The sequence below is a fragment of the Pholis gunnellus genome (genome assembly GCF_910591455.1).
Source record: "Pholis gunnellus genome assembly, chromosome: 13".
Taxonomy (NCBI): Eukaryota; Metazoa; Chordata; class Actinopteri; order Perciformes; family Pholidae; genus Pholis; species Pholis gunnellus.
In genome coordinates this window covers 24341171-24358134 of record NC_136540.1, presented here as the reverse complement: position 1 = coordinate 24358134, position 16964 = coordinate 24341171, and the positions used below count along the sequence as shown (strand labels likewise).

General features: G+C 46.3%; 1 protein-coding gene across 2 annotated transcripts in view; it reads left to right on the top strand.

Moving 5' to 3' along the window:
• The window catches only part of med13a (mediator complex subunit 13a), a 71064-nt gene that overhangs the window by 33874 nt on the left and 20226 nt on the right, over nucleotides 1-16964 (top strand). For both annotated transcript variants that reach the window (XM_079171786.1, XM_079171787.1), the window contains 7 exons: nucleotides 2951-3096; nucleotides 9064-9264; nucleotides 9387-9581; nucleotides 9705-9867; nucleotides 11051-11161; nucleotides 12791-13546; nucleotides 15583-15799. In XM_079171786.1, the coding sequence (XP_079027912.1) occupies nucleotides 2951-3096; nucleotides 9064-9264; nucleotides 9387-9581; nucleotides 9705-9867; nucleotides 11051-11161; nucleotides 12791-13546; nucleotides 15583-15799 (1789 nt within the window). The remainder of the gene's footprint in view (nucleotides 1-2950; nucleotides 3097-9063; nucleotides 9265-9386; nucleotides 9582-9704; nucleotides 9868-11050; nucleotides 11162-12790; nucleotides 13547-15582; nucleotides 15800-16964) is intronic.

Here is a 16964-nt window from a genome sequence, read left to right as displayed (position 1 = left end):
TACTTTTCTACTTGCTGTTTCTCACATATGCTCCAGCTGGTTGGGTGACGAGCCCGGTCCCAGAACTGGACGGTGTTGTACGCACGCACGCACGCACGCACGCACGCACGCACGCACGCACGCACGCACGCACGCACGCACGCCGCAGGAGCCTAGTGTCATTGACTACTCCAGCACCTTCAGCAGTCGTGACACACCTCCCAAACAAAGGCGACTTTGCTCCGCAGTGTTACCTGCTTCTGTGTAAAACGCACAAACACCTTCATTTCTTAAAGGCCGAGAACCATTTTCTTTTAAATTAAGGCCCAAAACAACACTTAACCACCGCAACAGTTTTTTTCATCAAAGATTATTAGCATTTTGCATTAGGAAGCATAAAGACTGAATATAAGCGTAACACAGGCAGACTTGTATGTTCAACTAAGTGGATATTTGCACTTAAAGTCTCTTTCTTTTGATACAGAAATTAATATTTGTTTTCAGCGTGAATCTAACACTATTGTAGGATTTTATACTGATGCTTCAGTCTTTTTACTAGATTATTCCATTAAAACTTGCTGATATTTGTCGTGCAGATAATATTTGACAGTCTAGTTTAAATTTTCCTTCAGTTTTAATAACAATGTAATTACTTGATACACTCTTTGTGGCACAAATATAATGAGTTTGTAGGATTGGATCGTACTGTAAATTGGCTTTCCCATCTCAGGAACTTAGGAAGGGTTCTTGTTCTGCGCAACAATGTTCATCAATGTTGGTGGGGGGGTGCGCCTCACGCTGAAAGATGCCAAAACACCGCAAAGCAGTTTATAAAATGATGAGACAGGATTTCATCACGGCAGCAATCATTTCATCTTTCAACGTGCCGATAGCGAGGCAAGCGGTAGAAAGACGCCGTTCATGTTATTAAGTAATCTACCAGGAATGTGTGCCGAAGCGTTTTTTGGTCGTCCAGGATGCCACATTGTGGTCTGGCAAAAGTGGAGTCTGGTCCAGCTGTTCTGCTGGGCGGCCCTGCGTTATTTGACTCTGCATCAACACAGTGGTACTCATTCAAATGAATGAGGCGGCTGTGCTTCCTCATGCAGCGGTAATGTCATCCAAATTGACAAATTAAGTGGACATCTTCCAAAGTTAGTCTTTTTAGTGTCCAGCTCCCTTTCTGTAGTCCCTTTATGTGCAGCTCAGCAAGCAAACACTGTGTGGAAACCCAAAGAGAGAAGTTAGCAGTAAAAAGACCATCACTTTAAAAGATACCCAATTGATTTGTTTAATTCAGACTGCAAAAGCCTCATATAGTGATTGAAAGTGAAAACTCGCAGGAAGGAGGGCTACGGATGAGGACTGTGGACTTCCATTGTAGTGACGATAGGACAGGATCGCTCCATGGCTAGTGTGAACCTTAGGAATGATTACAACGACCAGTAGAGCTTTCACTGCTCGTATATATCATGACAGAAAGAAAATTGGAACCTAACCTTAAATTTCACGGCAGTTGCAGTCCGATACCTGAATATCTAATCCTCCCTCTCGCTCTGACTCACCCTCATTGGCCCACTTGCTTCCAGCTGTCCAATTTGAATATCATACATTCATAGCCATTCACTAACTAGCACCACCTCGTTTTGACAGGAAAAAACCCCAAGTGGAAGTGTAAGAGGAATGTGAAACTCTGGGGGGGCTTAGGGCATCTCTCCTCTACGTAGGTGGTATTATCTTATTGAAGTGTGCTCTCTCTCTCTCTCTCTCTCTCTCTCTCTCTCTCTATCTCTCTCTATCTCTCTCTGCCTCGCTCTCCCACTCCTGCTCCTTCTCTTTAATCCTCTGCAGAGTAGGTGTGCCAGAGAGAGAAGACTGATATTTGCTTAACCAAATCCTCGGAGGAGGCAACCCTCTTTGATCCACTTCCAAATTCACAGCGCTCACTTTCATTCGCTCATCCACCACTTGCGGCGTCTCTCTGCACTCTCTCTCTCTGTGTGTGTGTGTGTGTGTGTGTGTGTGTGTGTGTGTGTGTGTGTGTGTGTGTGTGTGTGTGTGTGTGTGTGTGTGTGTGTGTGTGTGTGTGTGTGTGTGTGTGTGTGTGTGTGTGTGTGTGAGAGAGTGTGTGTGAGAGAGACGGAGGAGGACGGGCTGAAGGAGAGAGGAAAGCCTGCAGACAACAGCCTGCATTGTGCTCTGCCCCTCTCTCTCTCCTTCCGTCTGCCTCGTCCTTGCTTTCCATTTCTTCTTCAACTTGTCACTTTTGTTGTGTGCTGTTGAGGTCAGACTGGCACAGACAGGCGTTGTTTAAGCAGAGGGAGGGAGGGAGGGAGGGAGGGAGAGAGAAGCTGAGCGTATTGGCTCGAGAGCCAGGGTTTGTCCGGGCTTGCCCCTTTGTTTTACACCCACAGCGCTATCCCCACACACACCACCTGCGAGCACCGCTTAGTCAACTAACTTTGCCGTTTAAGTCTCTAAACTCAAATCTCCCACCCATATGTGACATTTATTGAGGGGATTACTATTTAACATCCTGCTGGAAGGATGCACCTCTTCATTATTGTCTGCAGCGGCATCAGAATATAGACTTGTCCAGCCATCAGAACAGTTTGATGAAGGCTCATGAGGCGTCTCGTACACACTTCTTTTACTCCCTTGTCTCTATCTCTGGCTTTATCTCTCCGCTCAACAGTCTCCGTTGAACAGAGTGAGAGGAGAGATTCCCAGACAAATAAATTATAATTCTGTCTCTACCTCTCCCTGCCAACTCTTTGTCTTTCCCCGTGAGCAGCATCATGAACTAGCCTCATCTGATCTGCTCCCCTTTTCCCCGCGGCAGTCACTTCTCCACCTCACACTCTTATCGGAGTTAATCGTTGTAGTTCTTTTCAAAGGTGCATATTAAAGTAGCGTGATCCAAAAACGACTCATCTCTGTTCTCTCTCTCTCTCTCTCTCTGTCCTCACAGTGAGCACCTTTCCTGCGCCTTCACCTTCTTCTTGCACGGTGAGAGCAACGTGTGCACCAGTGTGGAGATCAACCAGCACCAGCCCGTGTACCATCTGACGGAGGAGCACCTCACTCTGGCGCAGCAAGCGTCCAGTCCCTTCCAAGGTAGGCTTTTTTCTTTCTTTTTTTTTACTCCGCAGTACACTGCCGTTACTTTTGTGAGTGGCTCAGAATCCCCTGGGAAAAGTCCAAATGCACTGTTGGAGCTAAAACAATTAAAGCAAGCATGTTACATGGCAACAGCAAAACACTGCATCCCTCGGGGAATTCAGCAGCCCCCCCTTTGGGCCAGTTAGAAACAAACACAGAATGTGACTTAAACTGTGTATGTAATTATGGCGCCTTGGGTTGTCATTAAAAACAACAACAAAAAAAAGAAAAACTGAAAAGAAATCTCGTTGCTGGTACACATCATACCCACATGTTTCCTGAAAAGCTGATCAGCAGCTCAGTGGCTGGATAAACACACAGACGTAGTGTTGCGCTACAATGTGTCACTTTGATTTTGACCCTCAAGCGGAGCGCCACACAGTTATGGTGAGACACAACATTACCCTCCAAGTATGCGTGCGACAGATGAATAAACAGTGATTTTTGTAGGAGGGAATAAATGCAGCTACCCTGTCTTGCTTTTGGTTCTCTCTTTAGTTCTTTGCTTTAAGACTGCCTTCCTCATTCCAAAACACAACGCCGTAATCAGCTGACAGAATCCAGTAGAAGCCCCCCCCACCCGACATTTGCATGCTTGTACACATGCGTGCGTGTGCATTCAAACGGTAGCATATTTATTGATTCTTTTTTTGTGTGATTTCCATTGTGAGCTAAAGTGTAAGGTTGGCTGAGGAGGATACTTGACGCGCTGCGACCTAGTAATAATACATTTAGGAATAAATTACCAAATGTTAACATTTATTCATTTTGACAAGCAGAATGGCTCAGTCGGACTCAAACTGTGAATATGGGAATCATTTTCATGCCGGCACCACAGCAGCTGTCTGAGTATGAACTTTAAACTTTTGAAAAATCCGCTGTGAATTATATATGGCTTTGCCTCGCTCACAAAATAAAAAAAAGCATGCTAATCAGACATTGGAAGGTTACGTTGTAACATCTAGTGGACGTGCTGCACATGCCTTTACTTTCAGGAAGCCAATTTAAGTAGAAAAAGAACAGCTCGACATGTTTTCGTACGCAAATTACTGCTTGCGATTAATCTAAGAAATAGCATCTTCTAAAACACGAGTTAATCCTCAGGATTCAAGGACCCCACTTAGCTCCAAATAACTTCAGGCTGTTATTTAGCAAAGCACACTGCCTGTTGGCCCACGGAGATACGGTGGAATATACTCAAGTAGATTAGAGAATTATGCTTTCAGAAGCATTTTTCTTTTAAAATATGTTCTTGTTAACGTTAAATGCTCAGCGCAAGTGTAGTTTTTTATTTATTTATGGTGTGTGTGTGTGTGTGTGTGTGTGTGTGTGTGTGTGTGTGTGTGTGTGTGTGTGTGTGTGTGTGTGTGTGTGTGTGTGTGTGTGTGTGTGCTGTTGCCAAGATAATGTATATACAATCTTCTGTCAGGCTGTCTTTCATTACAGATTGGCCTGGTGCCAGTTAAACAAAAAATAAAAAAAAGCTAAGCTTCTGTAGTCACTTTAAATTATGGTGGAGCGAAGCTATAAAAATGTTTGGCTCTAATGATATTCCATCATTGGCTCTAAATTCATTACCCCGCCCTAAACCAAACACTATATAATCTCAAAACCATTGTCTGCTTTCGTTTCCTCTCACACAAGCAAATGTTAATGTCATAACCATTTACTTTGTGGAGGGGAGGAAATAGGTAGCTCTCTGAACAACACAATCACCCTGATTGTGTTTGTAACAGAGTGAGGTATGAATATCTCCCTCATGCATTATTTGTCCGTATATGTGCTCTCTCCCCCTGATCCTTCCCTCTCCAGCCGACGCCACAGACATGGAGCCTGCTGTGACTTAAAGGAGTACTTTGCCCACAAAATGACCATTTGTACATCAGCTACTCACCCCTCGTTACCTTGAAGTCTTGAAGAAAACTTTGCTTTGCTCGACAAACTCGTACATCTTCGTTAAAACCGAACTATTTGAAGTACTGTCAGATGTAACCCTTGCTGAGGCGCGAATTCCAGGTAACACAGTGTGAGTCGCCTGCACCAGACTCAAGATAATACACGCATTGTGAACCCATATGGTTCCAAATAGAAATGCTGCTTCGAAAACTGACAAAGGAGCACTTGGTGAGTTTACCTGCTCATCTTCGGTTAAATAGACGGGATTCAGCCCTCCCCTCTCCTCACACCCCCTCCAGAGTAATAACAGTGATCTCTTCCTCCACTCACCACAGTAATTCCTCTACAGCCCACCCATTAACTGTGTAGAGCTCTCCTGAAGGGAGGTGATAATGTCCCGTCTAGTTAAAGACCGGTGCCTTGGATAAAAATACAACAATTATTGGATCTTGGCGTATGGATCGCTGTGAGGACGGTGATGGGGTTTGCTGCACATTTAGGATGATCACATTGCTCCCCAGTCGCCAACTAGTAGATAGTTACTTAATGGCTCATTTTATTGGTCAATGAATGTCCTTTTGCCTTTAAAATCTTCATGTCAAGTTCCTCCACAAAGACATACACACACACAGCTCCTCTTAGTCCAATGTGAGATAACATTGCTTCAGTAGAATTGCTTGAGTATCTTGAAATTTAACGATTAAAATGCTAAAATTCTATAAATGCTCATTTTGATGGGACACACTGTAAAACCCTGAGGCACCCCTGGAGGGTAGATGTTGCGAGTGAAGCAGACCAGTGTCTCTGTCGTGTGTGTGTTTGTGTGTGTGTGTGTGTGTTTGTTTGTGTGTGTGTGTGTGTGTGTGTTTGTGTGTGTGTATTTTACATTCAGCACCGTCTGTGTGTTTTGTCATTGAGTACGCCGAGTGTCAATACACAGGTGTGTGTTTTCACCGCCGCAGTGCATTTCCTTCTGGCTAACCAAGCATGGCGTCAAGGAAGGGCTGACTTCCATCCCCCTTCATCCATCCAGGACCCCCCCCCCCCCCCCATCCACCCCCTCGCCTCTGCCAAGCTTGGTTTACTGCGCGGCAGAGCGCTCCGGCAGGCAGACCTCTCCAGGATGTGACCTCATAAAAGGGCGCAGAGTGAATGTAATGAACTCTCAGCCCATTACACTGATCTGAGCACATTTGACATGTCTTCAGGGAGCCAGAGATAGGCTCACAGTCAGAGAGAGAGAGAGAGAGAGAGAGAGAACGAACCAGAGGGGGATGGAGGGGATGGTGCGGTGGGGATGTGATGGGGGGAAACCGGTAAATCATTTCCATAATTGTGCTGAATTTGATCTCTCTTCCACAACTGGCCTCAGGTCTTAGGTGTGTGTGTGTGTGTGTGTGTGTGTGTGTGTGTGTGTGTGTGTGTGTGTGTGTGTGTGTGTGTGTGTGTGTGTGTGTGCGTGCGCAGCGAGAAATGCAGAAATGAAACGGGGTGGGGGGGAAGTTGGGTTGAATTTAATTAAGGTTAATATGATCGACCATAGCTGGATGCTGTTGTGTACCGCAACGTAACCTTTTGTTCTTCCCTCTGCGGGTTGGTTTTTGCTGAGGCAGCATGCTCTGTGGGCACCCAGGATGCATTGTGTCTCTGAGCTCCACGGTGCTCTCACTCCACTACCTCCTTACACCTGCCAGTCACTACCTTGAATCCCCTACAAGTGTTTCATCGTTTCCAAACCTTCCCCCGTTTAACGTTGTGATCCTGAAGGTTTCAGTCCTGGTTGATTTGTTGACACCTGTGGTTGCCATGGTAACAACAAGTGCGGTTTAATGCTACAGCTTGAGCAAATAATGTGTCAGAAATACAACGGGAGAGATGCATTTGTTTTCCAGTGCAGTCCAACTTACTCCCCTTGTTTTAAAGGCAGCCAATAATAATTGTAATCACATTTCATGCTGCGAGTGGATTTCCACACAATAGCAGAGCAAATGAGACGTCTTAGTGTTTTGTGGATGCATCTTTGATGAACGATGATTAATACATTGTTTCCTGCGCTTGCTTCACAATAATACAGCCTCTCTGTGTTTTGCCAGTTGAATGCTTTACATGTGAAGCGGTGGTAGTCGATAGTAATTGGTGCAGTTCTGATATGGTGCTGAGAGAGTGAACGGTAAACATTGAGGCCCATATTGACAAGACACAATTGCACTGGATTGATCCGCTGTTTGTTTGTTTGTTTGTTTGTGTTTATTTATTTACAAACAATGCACACCAATCAACAGTTGCACTGTAAGTGAGCCAGAGTTAGCCAGAGTGGCTCATTTTCATCTGCTGTCCCCGGCCAGATGTTTGAAGGCGGCCTAAAATTGACTGAAAATGGAATTAAGGATTCAAATCCAACACACGTGCAAGCAAAGAAAAGTGTCCGACACTAGAGCAGAGCAGACATAACAGGCTGCAGCATGCGTCAGGCAGAACAAACCCACCTACAGTACAAGCATATATATATATATATATATATATACACTGAGGCACATAACATACACATCAAAATGGAAAATAGCAACACTGTGAATCCCTCATGCTTAGGAAGACAATCTGAATCCTGCCTGGGAATGGTGGACTCCACCACGACCTAAAAATGTTGCTAAATGTATCTATATTTAGTGAGTGCATGGTATAAACATGTGTACCATGTTTGTTTTTGCGATAACTTTAAGTCCTGTAGGATGTGGGAGGTAATGCATGTCATTTTCCTTTTCCTACCCTTTTTCTTTTTTGTGTGTCACCCCGTTGACTCTCGCCATTTTCCCATCGTGGGAGCTGTCCTTTGGTCTAGCCGCAGGATCAATACCAGGGGGCCGAGGCCATCCAGTCTAGTAATGACACTAGAAAAGCAGCGCTGAGAGGGACCTTCACTAATGCTCACTCACACACAGTCTGTTCATACAGTAGAACCATTTCTATTCCCCCTCTCCACATTCAAATGCATGATGCCGAGAGAGAGAATGGATGCGTAACAAGTAGACGGGTTGTGTGTTTGTCATGTGTGTATTTATTTATTTATATATATTTAATACACACTTGGTGTGTATATCTATGAATGATATGCCTATGGTTTCCATGCTCATGCATGCATTATGTATGTAGTTTATGGTACTATCAGCCTTCCCTGATGGAGGTCTGTTCCACAGGCAGACTGATGGGCTCTCTGTGTGCTCTCATATGTCTGTGCAGTCAAGTGTGTTTGCTGAGGAGTGGCCCTTTTTATAAGCTTCTGTTTATGGGCTCTGAGAGGCCGCCGCTTGCCAATAATTGGCGTCTGGATTGCTCTCTAAGTATTTGGCGAGTCAGACGGGACCAGCTCGGTCCAGCGGCGCTCTGGAAAGGTCGCTGCTGATTCGGCCGGAGATGAAAGCATACGGGGGGAGGGGAGGGATGATTAAGATGAGAATTAGATTGTTGCAATAGCGAAACTGGAAAGAAGAATGAAATATGCAAAGTAAGAAGGTATGAATTGAATGCCAGAACTTAAGGAAAGGGCATAAGGAAAGACTAATGATAGAAAGGAATTTGGACAAGATGCGAGAATAAGGAGGAAGAAAAGAGTGAAATGGTAGAAATAAGGTGTGCTGAAGAGGAAACAAAAGAAGGGATGGAAGAAGACAGAATGAGGATTGTGGAATGAAAGGTTCAAAATGTGAGCAAAAAGTGAGGATTTTTTTAAAAAGGAAGTGAGTTAAGGATGTAAAAAATATATAAAGCTGGAAGGAGAAGAGGAAAGATGAATGAAAGTAAGAACAAGAAATGAGAAAAGGGAAGTGCAGGAGGTAAAGGAAACAGAGTTGAACAAAAGAAGTATCCCAAATTGAGGTGTTAGAATCTCAATAGCATAAGACACTCTGTCACCTTAAGAATATCTCTTCCTGCGAGAGTGATGGGTGAGGTTAAGATGTCCTCATGCTGACTAACGTTGTCTCGTCTCTCCGTCCTCTCCTCTCCTCTCCACCCTTTCCTTCTGACTAGTGATCCTGAGTCCTTTCGGCCTGAACGGGACACTGACCGGTCAGTCGTTCAAGATGTCAGACCCGCCCACCCAGAAGCTGATTGAGGAGTGGAACCAGTTCTATCCCATCAGCCCCAGCGCCAAGCATGGTGTGTCAGAGGACAAAGCGGAGGACATGGATTGGGAGGATGACTCTCTGGCCTCTGTGGAGGTCCTCGTAGGTCAGTTTTTGCAATATGATTTGAGATGAATCTTTGGTGAGGTGACCTGCTTTAAATGTAGAGGTCACTGCGTTGGTTTTGACTGCTTTGGTGTCGTGAACGTCTCTCCTCTGCATGTGCAGGTGGTGTGCGGATGGTGTACCCTGCCTGCCTTGTGCTGGTGCCCCAGTCAGACATCCCCGTTGTGGCCCCTGTGGGGTCCTCCCACTGCACTGCCGTCTACCCGGGTGGCCACCAAGTGCCTGCTTCCCAGCGAGAGCCCGCCATGTCTTTGGTGACCCTCACCCCTCCCACGTCGCCTGAGGAGGCACAGACAGGTAGTGGTGTAAACACAGCGTACATTTATAAAGACTATAAAGGGCCAGGGTTGCTTTTGATTTGATTCATCATTAAGGAATGTTGTCAAATGTCTGTTTAACCCTGCTCTTTGCCTCCCCCAGTGGACTCTCACTCGGCCCAGAAGTGGGTTAAGATGCCTTCATCGTCTGATGCGTTCAGCGTGGACAGAACAAGTCACCACGGAGGCAAGATTCCACGCCGGCAAGCCAGTCAGGTAGTGGAGCGCGTCTGGCAAGAGTGCAATATCAACCGAGCCCAGAACAAGTAAGTCTGGGATTGATCAGCCATGCTTCAAGTGAAAGTTGAACCCAAACGATTGTCTTTGTGTATTGATCGGGGCTGCGGTTGATTAAACAGGCTGAGAGAGTTCCCTGTATCTGGGAAAACATCAGAAAGTGAGCAGGGATTGAGAGTTTGAAAAAAAGAAATGAGGTGGGAGGGTTATGGTTTATGTAAATGAAGCACACAAATAAGATACCAAAACAACCTCCATAAGAACAGCTACTCGCCCGTCTTCCCACTTAATTGGTGCACTGTAAAATCATCAACAGTGTGTTCAAACCATTTGCTGAGTCTTTCATCTCGGTAGAGAGAACCAGCCAGCCTCTCCTGACGGTACTTGGTTTTTTTACGAGCACTCACAACTTATTGGTGTAACAAGGCGAGTAAAGAAGAGCGCGGTTGCGCGGCAGTGTTCAAGTGCTCTTCGGAAGTCTGACATTTAATTTTCAGTTAAAAACAATACAATTAACCGAACTACTTGAACTGGTTCAGGGTTCAACACAAGCCCAGATGCCAATGCCTGGTTAATTACATCGAAATTAACTTTGAATGAGGTGTGTGTTTCCCACTGGAGTGAAGCTGGTCAATACTTGAACATTTCCCTGAATTTAGTCTATTTTAATTAGTTTTGCCTTTCGGTGTAATTGTCCTACACCTACATCAGTGATATTATATATAAACTACATTGACAAGGTTCTCTATAATGTCCTATCATTCATATATAAATCATCCAAAAATACCAGAGAAACCGACATGGATATAGTAGTCTCTAGTAATTAAAGTAGGGGTTAGCTTGCAGTTTGTTTTGTCACATGGTCTCTTGTATTATTCACCATCAGTGAATCTGACACATTGGGAGCAACCCGGGATCTGTTGCCCCTTGACCAAGCACAGAATGTCGGCTGGAGTTAGCTGCTGGGCTTGTCTGCCAAAATATTATTGCTGCAAGCAGGGCGATGAAATCAGCCTCAGCACCAAGCTCTTACCGATCACCACTGTGCACCAAAGGAACGTCCGAAATTGTGTCACACTTTTAGGATTTGTGTTTTGAAAAAAATAAGAAAAAAAGAGGATGAGTCTGTTCACATGACTAAAGAGCTGCGATACTCACTGATGAAATTTGCCATTCAAGAATTGTGTTTTTTTTCTTTTTTTTCTTCCTCAGGCGAAAGTTCTCAGCCGCAACCAACGGTACCTGTGAGGAGGAGCGGGCTGAGAAAGCGGGAGCCTGGGATTTTGTGGAGCATTCACAGAGGTCATACTGCAGCTGTTCCAGGTCAGTCACTCACCACGTGGATATTGAACAGCATGTGCAGGTATTGCTCATACGTGTGCTCAAAGACATTTCAAAGAGGTTCAACACGGTCTATGGAGCTTTGAACAGAGGGACATGGTCAGCAAAATATCTGCCAGTTGTATCCACCACGTCTAGTCTGACAAGCGTATTATTCTTCATATTTTTCAATTCATCACTATTTTTTCTTAAGTGACAGCCTTGCCGGGGCTGAACCCTCTGCCGCGGCGGTGTGTTTTTGAAAGTCAGACAATTTTTATTCTTGCACTGATGGGAATAATGTGAGGGAGGAAGAATAGCTTGACCTCTGATGGAGCACTCAAGGGATGCTGTAGTGTAGAAAGGACCCCGCGTGTTGCTCTTTGCGTTGACGAATTAGCTCAAAACTTGTTGAATGACGTTTAAATGTCACGAGAGTCTGACACCTTACCGTTAACGATATTCTTTGTTTGTTGTGCATGCTTCCACCTCCACACCTCTATTCAGCATTACCATTTTCTACATTCAGCCTCACACTGTACAGTACAGGCCCAGGTGCCTGTACTGTACAAAATCCAATAGATTGAAACACAGTTAAGATTCATGCTTAATGAGCAAGTACTATCTAAACCGTTTTTCCGTGTGTTTTGATTGGTTGATACCTTGCGAGTGTGGGCATACTTACACTTGGGAATTTTTTGCACTAGGCCTTTTTTTTTTTTTCTCCACTGAGGGACAGGAGAGCCGGCTTGTGCCGCAGAGTGGATCGGGCCAGTCAGCTGGGGCATGCTAATTTGTTGGAAGCCACCCAGCGCTTTGGCGACACAGATATGGGAAGCTGTGTGCATTGCCAGTTTTATTGGCCATTAGCTTTGTTTTGTAGATCGAAGCCTTCCGTGTGTCTGCTTATCTCGACATCTAATTGTCAGCACACGCTAGAGCCCTGGCCATCAAAGAGACAAAGCTTCCTCATCAACACCCTAATGTACAACCGCGGCAGCAGGCTGAGCGGCGACGGAGAGGCTAAAGAAACACTGATGTTGACCCAGGAGATAGCCGGAGGCGGTGGTGTAAGAGGAGGTGGGCCAACTGGCTCGGTTTGTCAGGTGGTCTCAGGTGAGGTGGTCCACGCGGCAACCAACGGATCCTGATGACCACGGCGAAGCCTTGTCATACTGTGTTCCAGTGTAATGTATCATCAGATCATTTGAACTGGCCGAATAGGCAGTAGAGCTAAGAATGAGGTATTTCTGTTCATCTGTCAGCACTTGGGTTATTTGCTTCATTGATTTTCTTTTTGGATGTTTTGTAAAAAGGTAAACACATCCACAGAGTGGATTAGATGTTGCAGACAGTCTCACACTCGTGCAACTTAATTGTTGTTTTTCTGCTAATTGATTGGAGATGAATACGTGGGGCTGCCACGTTGCAGGTGAGAGGATTAAGTTGCTTGTTGTTTTCTAGACGAAGCAGATGTAAGGGGTTTAGAAGGAGATTTTACACAAGTTGCACAAGATCGCTGCGTATCACGACAATGAAACATTCTCTTGTACTGTCTCTGTTGCCGTTTTGCTTGGTGTCGCCGGTGCCTCATAGTCTCCCCATTTCTCCTGTTTGTCTTCCTCTCTGCAGATACAAGTCAGTGAAGCAGCGAACAGGCAGCACCCCAGGCCAAACTCCGTCGGCGGGCCAGCCCTCCCTGACTCCTACCAAGCACAAAGCTGGGGGAGAGAAGCCAGAGAAAGGTGACAAGCTGCAGAAAAGACCCCAGACACCTTTCCATCATCGCAGCATGACCAGCGACGACGCGTCAATAGAGGCCGAGGCAACAGCTGGCCAAAGGTTAGCCATGAGGGGCCAGGACGGAGGAAGATTCCCTAGTATGCGCTCCACGGACGTGTCCGGCATCCAAAAAGCCCCCCAGCTCCACAGTGTGGGCGTCAGCGCTGGGCCGTCGGAACAGGTCAACTCTCCCCAACCCCCACCACTTAGCCCCCACCCCTGCGAGCGAGGCGAGGAGTCAGGGGAGGGCATGAAGAACCCTTCAACCCCCAACAGCCAACACTTTTACCAGCCGCCCCCGGAACCCTGCCTGGTCGGGGTGAAGGGGGGCGGCGAGGAACCCGGAGGGCCAGAGGGCCTGAATCAGCACTTCCACTCCCATCACCCCCACTCCCACCACGGCGCTTCGACGTACTCCGAGCCCCCGGAGCCCACTGTGTATGTGGGCACGGCGGTCAACTTGGAGGAGGACGGCTCCCACGCACCGTGGCGGTTATTCAACCTACCGCGCAAGAAAGAAGCCGAGCTGCCCACACCACTGCTGCCATGGGACAAGCTGAGGGACGAGCCCTTGGCGTCACAGGACAACGTGGTGTCGATCACAGAGTGAGTGACGCCTGCCAATTTTAAGATCACATTTTTGATGACCTCTGTCACATACATAGACAGGGCGACAAAGGCTTCAGCCCTTCACAGTTAGGCTTCCAAACCCTCCATTTCCCACCTTTACCTCTGTTAACAGAGAGGCCCACTTTAGAATACAATGTTTTGACAGAGTATTCATGCAAAATCCTCTCTTTCTCATTCTCTTGCTATCAAGATTCCCCCGCCTCACTCCCCCTCCCTCGTCCGACAACTTTAGAATGTTCAGTATATCACTTAGCTGCATACAGCATGTTAATCTCTTACTACGTGCCTTTTTGACATCATACACCAGCTCTACTCATCGATTCCTTCACACACATACTGGACCTCGGAGAGAGGAAGTGTAATGATAGGGTTAGATGAAGATAAACCTGCTATTGTAAACCAGTTAGAGATGAAATAAGTACTGTCAGCTGGCATGGAGCATCAGTTTAGCAGGCAGTGGAGGGAGACTTGCACCAAGAAGAAGCTGCTAGAAAGGTAGAGGATCGCAGACGGACAGAGCAAGGGGGGCTTGTCCAGTGTGAAGGCAGGCAGAGTGACCAGCAGGCCGTGGGGCGGCCAGAGTGGGAATTATTGGCGGGGTTATTCAATCCCAAGGGGCCAGCCACTTGGGATTGCTATTCTAGTGAGCTGTAATCCCCCCCAGGCACAACTCTGAATGGCAGCTAATCTCTGGCCCTGGCCACTGCGCACCATCACCTCACATCAGAGCTGGACAGGCATGACGAGAGGACAGAGGTGCAGGGGGATATAGGAGGCAGTGGAGGGGAGGGACGCATAACTTCTTTTTCCCCTCCCTCCCTGTCCTGTTGCATAGAAGGAACAAGTAGGTCCCAGTCATAGCCACATAGGAGATTTAAGTGAGCCGAGTGAGATATGTGTCAGTCTGTAAGTGTATGAGCACTCAGTTCTGCAGTCACCAACGTCTCCACGAATCCGCTGGCAATGTAAATGTCTGACAACAAACATGATGCATCCAGTGCTGCTGCCTGACAGCTGTCAGAGGTGTTTGCAACCGCTGCCATGTCTGTTTCTGCAGATAAACGCGGTAGCAGCTCCGGCACATGATAGCCGGCAACATGAGGCCAAAACCGAGCCGCTGAGGAAATGTTGCTGTTTTTAAAAGCAAGAATCATTTTGAAGTAGTTGTTTTCTACTTCTGTACACAATTACAACTCTTCTTTGTATTATTTGGGAACTGATCAGACTGACATCTTACAATAAGAGATGCAATTATCTTTCTCATACACAAACATTTTTGTAACTTTTCTTTAGTGGAAGATTCAATTGTCTGTTTAAACAATATAATTCTATCTAACACTGTATTTATTTATACAAAAATATTCATGACTCAGTATTTATTCAACAAGAATGTAAAGCTGTGAGTATTGTATTAACTCCCACCTACTGACCGATGAGTGGGGGAGACACCGCGCTGTTGGCAGAAGTGCCGGTCACTGCAATTAGTCTGAGCAGCATCATGGGAATGAATTTCAATATGATATATTTGAATATATGTTGTCTTGCTTTTTCACTGATGGACTGAATAAGTCACCTATTTTGTCGCTGGTGGGGTTTTTTTTAGAACTAAAGTTGCAAAGTCCTGTGAGAAAGCTGGCAACACAGTGGCTGTGAAAATAGGTGTGTGTGTGTGTGTGTGTGTGTGTGTGTGTGTGTGTGTGTGTGTGTGTGTGTGTGTGTGTGTGTGTGTGTGTGTGTGTGTGTGTGTGTGTGTGTGTGTGTGTGTGTGTGTGTGTGTGTGTGTGACTTGAAAATCCACATGGTGTGTAAATTTGTCCGGAGAACAATTTGGATTTATGAAACCGATTCGGTTTGGACCGATGCATATCTATTTCAAATGATCTGCAATATAGCTCGTCGAGTGTACATGGTGGAACTGCTGGGTGCTATCTGTTGCCTGTGAATTGTAGATCTCTGATGGTGGTCTAACACTACTGCAGAGTCCTCACACCTCTGTGTTTCCTCCTCCCCAGGGTGATGTCCACGTCTAAATGGCCCCTTAAGGTGTCTGAAGAACGTCTCCAGATGTATCGAGCCAGGAGGAACCAGTACCTATCGGCTGCCATAACAGACGGAGATCACGAGCCGGAGGTGGACCCCTACGCCTTCGAGGAAGGCGATGTCAAGTTCACCTTCTCCAACAAGAAGGATAAGGCGGGCGGGGAGCGGGAGCCAGGCAAGAAACACAAGGTAAGCCAAGCAGAGGGGTGAAGAATGTTTCTGAGCTGGAGTGTCACTCTCAAAGCCTTGCAGTATTTAATGGGTGTATTCTACCTCCTTGCTAGAATGATCCCTCGTGCTTATCGTTGCTCTGGACAAGAGTTATTACACGCTTTCCTACGTGTGTATGATCAACTACATGAAAACAGGTTTTGCCACTTGTTTCCATAAAAACAAACTGCAGTACAGTACCTCCCTGTATTGGCAAACCTTACCTTGGTACAACTCTTTTAACTACATCTCTAACAACATACTCGGATCTTTCATTGCACGGAGGTTTTTGATGCACCCACATATTTTAAATGTTTGTCTGCTGCTGTTTGATCTCAGCAGTGCCAACAAATAAGCCAAGTTGGTTGCTCTCAATCCAGTTTGCAGCCACACCCCGTTGGATTTAATCAATAACAAAAAGACAGTGACAAGTCTTGCTGAAGGGCAACATGCAGAGTAACCACTTCATTCACACCTTCCTCACGAGTTGCACGGGACAAAAATGGCACAAGAGGGCTGATTTTAAGATCAGTGAGCAGGCGAGTTAGAAAATCAGCCATCAGCATCCTCTGCGATACTAAACGGTACTGCTGCTTTCTGCATACATCCGCTTTCACTGCCTAAGTCTCACAGTACAGGAAGCTATCCCTGGATCTCTATTGTTGTTTGAGCCCAGAGGAACACCAAATAGTTTGCCTGTCCAATTTCCTTTTTAAGTTATGTTTTTTTCCCCTATTTGATCCGCCGCCTTCTTCCTCCTTCCCCTTCCCACCGTTCTCATCTGCCTCTGGGGCCGTTGGCTCCGGCTCCAGACGAGGACCACCTGTTAGCCACGCAGCGCCCGCAGCGCTGAAAGGGAGATTCGGCGAATGTGTGTTCATTCCTCGCCTGCATGTTTGCAGCAAGCCCTCACAGAGCCTGGAGTCTAACCGCGGCAGCAAAACCTGGCTCGCTGAACCATTAAGCTGAAAAAGCACACTCAAATATTTCCCTTCTCCTCTGTCCCCCCGGTCTTTGCTGGAATGTAAGGGTGAAGGCAGCTCTGTGGAGGGGGGAGTCCCAGAAGAGCAGTCTGTGCAGCGGAGCCGTTCCACTGTCTGCTTTGTGTGTGTGTGTGTGTGTGTGGGATTCCTCTCTAACTTTT